We start from the raw sequence: 7,309 nt of genomic DNA on the forward strand, positions 1-7,309 counted from the left end.
CACAGGCATGATGTCTTTATGATGGAAGAGACACAGGCATGATGTCTTTATGATGCAAGAGACACAGGCATGACGTCTTTATGATGCAAGAGACACAGGCATGATGTCTTTATGATGCAAGAGACACAGGCATGACGTCTTTATGATGGAAGAGACACAGGCATGATGTCTTTATGATGGAAGAGACACAGGCATGACGTCTTTATGATGCAAGAGACACAGGCATGATGTCTTTATGATGCAAGAGACACAGGCATGATGTCTTTATGATGGAAGAGACACAGGCATGATGTCTTTATGATGGAAGAGACACAGGCATGACGTCTTTATGATGCAAGAGACACAGGCATGACGTCTTTATGATGGAAGAGACACAGGCATGACGTCTTTATGATGCAAGAGACACAGGCATGATGTCTTTATGATGGAAGAGACACAGGCATGATGTCTTTATGATGCAAGAGTCACAGGCATGACGTCTTTATGATGCAAGAGACACAGGCATGATGTCTTTATGATGCAAGAGACACAGGCATGACGTCTTTATGATGCAAGAGACACAGGCATGACGTCTTTATGATGCAAGAGACACAGGCATGACGTCTTTATGATGCAAGAGACACAGGCATGACGTCTTTAGAGATGAGGAAAAACACACAGGCATGCTCACATACCCACTTAGAACTACAGTCGTGCTTGAAGCCACATTCAGACTGTTGGGCAGTGCTGCGTCTGTCTAATTCTGAATGTAAACATTTTTGAAAATGTGTGCAGGTACATGAAGGCTTTAGACTTATCCATGCGAACACAGAAATTGGAGATTTAGAAGAGGTTTTTACAGGTTGCAGATAATTTTCTCTGATGTCATGTTAAATGTAAGCACACTGCTGCTTTGATCGATGGCTAGATCTTTTTTTTTTCATGCATTAGAATTAAATGTTCATGCCTGAAAATGCATGAAAGCAAAAGGTCTTGAATGGCTCATGTTTAGGCTGCTGTTTTAAAGATAGTAGGTAATGCCCTTGAAGTGTAGCATAAGGATTATAAGTCATATTTTACAATTTAAAATATGACTTAGTTCTATATTAGAACGTATCTAGGTCTCAGAATCAAAATTAGTCCAAAGATTGTGTTTAATCATTTGATTAATCATTTTTTAAATGTTTATTGGTTTATGGTTTAAAACCAAAATGTTTATACTGAATACTGAAATGCTAGAGAGATGGGGCTGTTTTTCCAAGATGGGGGGTAGTTTGTTTCTCCGCGGTTGCTGAAATAACCCAATAAAAACCCAATACTGCGCTTTAACATTATTACTGGAGATGAGGTTCACTTAGCGCGCTGACCATCTGCACCGACACACGGGCACATTTCCACAGTACTGCCTTTATAGTCCATATAGCTGCACGTACGTGTATTTCCCTGCATATGTCGTTATCTCTTTCAAAAGATAAGTTGGGTTCGTCTGTTATACACCTATCTGTTATACACCTACCTGTGGTTACGTTTTCAATGCCAATGAACTCACTATATTTAAAACTATATAGACAGAGACTGCTACGCTGTATTTAACTGCGTTTCTGCTGACACTCTGCAGTGTATATCGCGGTTGCGCATCGCTGAGCGCAGCTAATTTGACAGTGAACGAACACCGAAGTGAGAAGTTGATTGAATATTTGGGCTCGTGGGAGGCGCCTGCAGCTCCACCTCGACTCGCTACATTTCTCTTTCTATGCCCTGAGCTCGCGAGGGGGGCAGCAGGCGGTGAACGCAGAAGTCGCAGCAGGGACTCGGTTTGAAATCCGATCCTGGCTTCCCCCCACCCCACCCTCCCTCTCTCTCTCTCTCTCTCTCTCTCTCTCTCTCTCTCTCTCTCTCTCTCTCTCTCTCTCTCTCTCCAGAGTTCGGAGCTCCAAATTGTTAGTGGGAGGCTGCGAGCCAAGCTTTCACGCAGCACCAAAGGCAAGCGAGCAGCGCCTCGCGCTTCACAGGCGAGCCAGCGGCGCGGCGGAGCGGTTGTGCACCAAGGACGCAGAGGCCAGGGCGCTCATCCCTCCGGAGAGTTCGCCTGGAGCTCAGCCCGGGAAAGGCAGCTCGGTGAAATTCGAGGTCTTCTGCCGATGAGGAGGACGCGTTGATCAGCTAGGGATTAAATGCAGTAAATGAGGCTTTCTTTTCAACGCAAACGGTCGACTGACTGCACGCCAGACAGGGCAAGGTTTCCGACACGGAACAAGGAGCTTTGGGGTTTGGAAACTGAAGTTTTTTTGGATTGCCCCGGCAGGAACGACTGAATATATCCAGTCTCGTTTCATTTTAACGGACCAATTGGACTAATCTGTTTGATTTCAGATAAACAATTTATTGTGATTTCTACTAACTGTGAAAAGGATTACCGACAGCACGGGTAATTATTATTATTATTATTGTTGCTGCTATTATTATTGCTCGGGGACGGTATAAGTGTCAGTAGCGCACCTATGCCTTTTTAGCGATTTCCTTGTTCTAACCCCAGACAGGTCTGTTGAGTTTTAGTCACAGCGCTCCACTGGAGATTTAGCCAAAGACAAATGGAATGAAACATTGATAATGCAAGTAAAGACGGACCAAGCGCCCGTCACGTCTCTCAGTACACGCGCGGTCTGCGCCAGTACCGGTTCCAGTCGGACAGGTGTTGCCCCGTGCGCGCGGTGCCTCGTGCTCGGAGACTGCTCGCGCAGGCGTGTCCCGTAGCCTGTCAGGGAGAAGAGACGGAGCCGCACCTGTGTAGCAGCCGTCCTACAATGTTTGCTTCTATTTGCTTTGTCTATTTGCATGTTCCACGAATATATATATTTATTTATTTTTTTATTTTTATTTTTTTTCTCTGCGAATTACGCACCGAAACCCGAACAAACGTCAGTTTCGTGTGCGAGAAACTATGACTTCAGGTGTTACCGGACGCTGTGTTTTAACGATAGCTCAGGTCTAACTCATTTGGGGGGGTTCTATCGGACCACGAAGTTCACAAATAATAGCGGATCTTTCGCTATTGTTCTCTGTTGTCCCTGTCATAGGAGAGACTGCAGCTGTTCTGTGGCGATTAAAAAGTGCCTTTACGCAACCACGCGTTTCCTCCGAGGTCACTGGAGAGGTCTGGTGTATTTTTGTCACACTAAACGTAGCAGAGCCGTTCTGTGTCCATTTCTGCCCTGCGCTGGACATACGAAACCAATTATGCACATCAGAGTGAGTTAACGTCTCCCGAGGTGTTAACGCGGCTACCGGGGATCATTAGGCAGCTCCGAAGTGTCCCTCTCTCTCTCATATGCCATATATGTTACTTTATGGGCTTTCTCTACTGAAAACAATTAGTTTGTCCGTTTTCTCAGACTTTTAAGAACTGCTTGGCTAATAAATAAACGAATAATTCATATTATTTTACCTAGTCAAACAATCATTACAGCACACCTCCACATGAATTTATGAATGAGTATACTTTAGTATTTAGGCATTCACCATTTGTATTCTTTAGTATTTGGGCATTGGCCATTAAAGGCAATTGGAGCATTTTACAGTTTCCTGATTTAGCCCTAGTCTTGGGTTAAATTACATCATTGGACGGAGTCTTAACAGGAGAGGCTCTGTAGGTTGTATTCAGACCACAGTTTAAGCTTAGGTACAACTTTCTCCATATGTCATTGCCATTATTCTGCATTCGAAAAACAAGTCTTGATATGAAGAACTCTTTACAAAGGTGCCAGTTTTCGGAGGCTAAACGAGACCTTCCTCCGCCGGTCTTAGCAGATAGCTGTGGTTGCGTTTCTACACGCAGTCTTCTCCCAGGTCTTAGCTGAGCTCAGTATGAGGCCACTCTATGGAGCCTTCAAGAGGAGTTCAGACTGTGAACTGTACGGCAGTCATCACCGTGCCATCAGACCCCACCCATCATTCGCGCTCTCTCTCTCTCTCTCTCTCTCTCTCTCTCTCTCTCTCTCTCTCTCTCTCTCTCTCTCTCTCTCTCTATCTATCTATCTCTCTCGCTTACATTCGTCCTTTTCAGTGGATTTTCATTTTGTGAGGACTGTAGCCACAGATGAAGGGTCTGCTTGGTGGGCTTCAAAAGCATGGAGCGTTTCAGGGTCCACACAGCGGATTTCAGAACTAGCATCTTTGTTCACAGATGATCCTCAGACGCACTGATGGGCGTGGTGCTTTTTTGAAGTAAATCTTTTTTTTTTTTTTTTTTTTTCCGTGTAGCTCTAGGAAACGGTAAACATGCCTGAACAGTTTGATCAGTGTCTTCAGCGTGATCAGTGATCGCGGTCACAGTGCTTCCAGAGAGCCGCAGTAGAGAGTGAGTATTCTTAGAAAGATTACCTCAGACTTTACTACAGACAACTCAGGATTTACCTGCTCTCTCTCCCGCTCTCTCTCTCTCTCTCCCGCTCTCTCTCTCTCTCTCTCTCTCACACACACACACACACACACACACACATTCTTTCATTCTCTCTATCTCTCTTTCTCTCGGTATTATTGTCTTTTTCTCATAATCCTTGTGTTAAATGGCAGACCTGGTGTGACAAGGCTGTTCACTTGGCTGGATAATTATTACATCTTAAGGATATTTTTTTTAATGTGAGATGTGACTCGCATGTGACGGAGTTTCATTTAAAGAGCCTCTCCTAAAAAACAAACAAAAAAAAACAAAACAGCTCAGCTATCACAGGACGTTGAGTGTCCATACCTGAGCAGCTGAATTCTGTATCTATATTTTAAGCACTTCAGATATTACAGCAGAATAGTCACAGCTACACAGACGCACAAACATTCCCCAGTGCCAGGGAGGCCAGCATAGCTGTCCAGGCTGCAGCGCCGGCCTGTTTAAGCTCAGTGGGAGCTGCCAGGCGCCTTTCTGTTTGGTTCACACTGCAGCGGAGAGAACCGGAGCAGCCGCTAAAACAGAACGTGGCAGCCGGCGTATTCATATACAGGCCCGGCTGGTAAAAGTCGTCTTTCGGTAGATGCCGAATCAAATTCCTAGTAAATCCTTTGAATAAATAAGGCGTGTTGGGAGCCGGGGTCGGAGCGTCACACGATGGATACGCGCCGCCGTTAATCAGCCATAATGGCCTGCCTGGCCTCGCCACGCTCCCTCTGTGTTTAGACTCCGGCAAAGCAGTGGCGTTCCGTCACTGTCTCGCGGCCGCGCGAGTCCGCTACCGCGCGATCGTCGCGGATCGGATCCAGCCTGGGCCCTGCCCTCTCCTCGCCAAGGCGCGCCAGCCTACGCCTTTATGTGGGCACCGGATTTCTGGAGTAGATGAAGGAGAAGACCGTGAGCACAGGGATTTCTGGGCCAGAGCGAACGCTGCGTCAGCTCTACTGTAAGATACGGCGAGAGTCCCAGAACCCAGGCCAGGATCACACACACACACGTCAGCCAAACACACGCCACGACACACACACGATGGGGATAGACTCCACAAACATACGCGCTCAGCAAACAGCCCTGACCCGATACACTATCACTCTGCAGCACTGAGCCCACTCGTGCTCAGCCGTGCAGAGATAAACACAGGGCTGCTCAGCGCACTACCCTACACGCACGTGCGCACACACACACACACACACACACACACACTAGTCTGTTTGTATGCCCACTCCCTCACCACTAGATCTCTCCTCAGTATGTGCTGACCAAGAAATGAGGCTCTACTCATCAGGAGAAAGAAAAACAGGGCCGCGCCATCCTCGGGAGACTGAGTGCGTGTGTGTGTGTGTGTGTGTGTGTGTCTGTGCGTCCACATATGAGTCTGTGAACGCCTAGATAAATGCCACCAGTTAAAAAAAAAAACTTTGTGTGTGTGTGTGTGTGTGCGTGAAAGTCAAGGCTATTCTACAATAACAAGAAGTTAAAGTTTAAGACAACACAGAGCTCACATATACTCAAAGCAGAAACCCACAGCAGGGCACAATATCATGCAGTTCATGTCTGTGTGTGTGCATGCGCACAGTTGCGCATGCTCACATTTAGACTACTTTGCATTCCTTTTATTGCAACTAATGTAAACTTTCTATGTGGCAAAGCGCGATCTCGTGGGCACGCTCCCAGACACACACAGAAACACCCACAGAGGCTGCTGTGTTTAAGGGGAGTGTGTGTTTTCTTTAGAGAGATAAGTGTGTTTGTGTTTCAGAGCAGCAGGACAGAGTGAGCAAGAGAGGGGGAATGCACTAATAAATTGAAGCGTTTACAACAAATCCAGCAATGTAAACCTGCAGTGGACATGTGAAACTAAATAACTCCATTTTATGCAATCTGAGCAATTATCACCTTGTTTTTCTCCACAAAGTGTACTGGAGCACTTTGCTGAAGACATTTCGACATGAGCCAACCAGTATAGCTAATGGTTGTTACTGGTGTGTCCCATGAAGAAGAACTGCAGCAACCCGCCCTCGTTCTTTCGGAATGCCAAGTGCGATTTTCACTCTGCGCCTCTTAAACCTGGAGAGCGTTTGTTGTTTTCTGCTCATTCACGCTTGTTTAAGTGTCTGCTGATGAATATTAAAAACTGTCTTCCTGGTGTGTTTCAGGTGGCCAGCGCCCGGCGGACGCGTGGGTGTGAGTGTTCGGCGCGTGCGCGTGCGTGTGCGTGTGTGTGTGGCAGCGCTGAGCCGGGACCATGCGTGGGTGCACGGAGGATGCGTGAGTCTGGTCTCCGTGGTGAGGATGCGTGAGTCTGGTCTCCGTGGTGAGGACCGGCGGCCCCGCGCCGCCCCAGCTGGGACGATGGCGCTCTGCCTCTTCCTTCAACTCTCCTCCCTCATCCCTGCCTCCATACATAGTGCCCGCCTCCCCTCGGCACACACCACAGGTCAGACACCTCCCTCTCTCTCTCTCTCTCTCTCTCTCTCTCATCCTTTCTCTCTGTCTCTCTCTCCCTCTCTCTGTCTTTCTGTCAGTAAAGCCTTACTCGAACACTTATTACATTTTGTATCAATCAAAGGTGACTTTTTCACTTTTTCCACATGCGTGTTATAGCTTGCTTCACCCTCATGTAATATTTACGTTCCGTACAGAGTGACTACACCGTTATAACCTCACTAAGTGCATGGCACAACCTTTATGGTCACTGTTGTTTATTATTTCATAACGTTAAACGGTTACACGTTGGAAACGACGGGTAGACGTGCTGAAGTGCGCAGGGTGTTCGGGGGGAAGAGGAGCGTGTGAGTGACAGCGTGCTTTAGCACTCTCAGTTTTAATGAGATCTTGTAGCTGTTATTGTGTAAGCACAGTCTGTCAGAGATTTATTTCACAATCCAG

At 46.9% G+C, this 7,309-nt stretch overlaps 1 protein-coding gene across 4 annotated transcripts in view; it reads left to right on the plus strand.

Moving 5' to 3' along the window:
* The first annotated feature begins 1,997 nt into the window (after nt 1-1,997).
* The window catches only part of fgfr3 (fibroblast growth factor receptor 3), a 39,051-nt gene continuing 33,739 nt past the window's right edge, over nt 1,998-7,309 (plus strand). For 3 of the 4 annotated variants that reach the window (XM_035531653.1, XM_035531655.1, XM_035531656.1), the window contains exons 1-2: nt 1,998-2,407; nt 6,577-6,857. In XM_035531653.1, the coding sequence (XP_035387546.1) occupies nt 6,713-6,857 (145 nt within the window). In that variant the 5' untranslated portion in view covers nt 1,998-2,407; nt 6,577-6,712. Of the gene's footprint in view, nt 2,408-4,313; nt 4,337-6,576; nt 6,858-7,309 lie in introns of those variants that run through there. The other variant, XM_035531654.1, reaches the window with a different exon arrangement.

This window comes from Electrophorus electricus, chromosome 11 (genome assembly GCF_013358815.1).
Source record: "Electrophorus electricus isolate fEleEle1 chromosome 11, fEleEle1.pri, whole genome shotgun sequence".
In the NCBI taxonomy this organism is placed as follows: domain Eukaryota; kingdom Metazoa; phylum Chordata; class Actinopteri; order Gymnotiformes; family Gymnotidae; genus Electrophorus; species Electrophorus electricus.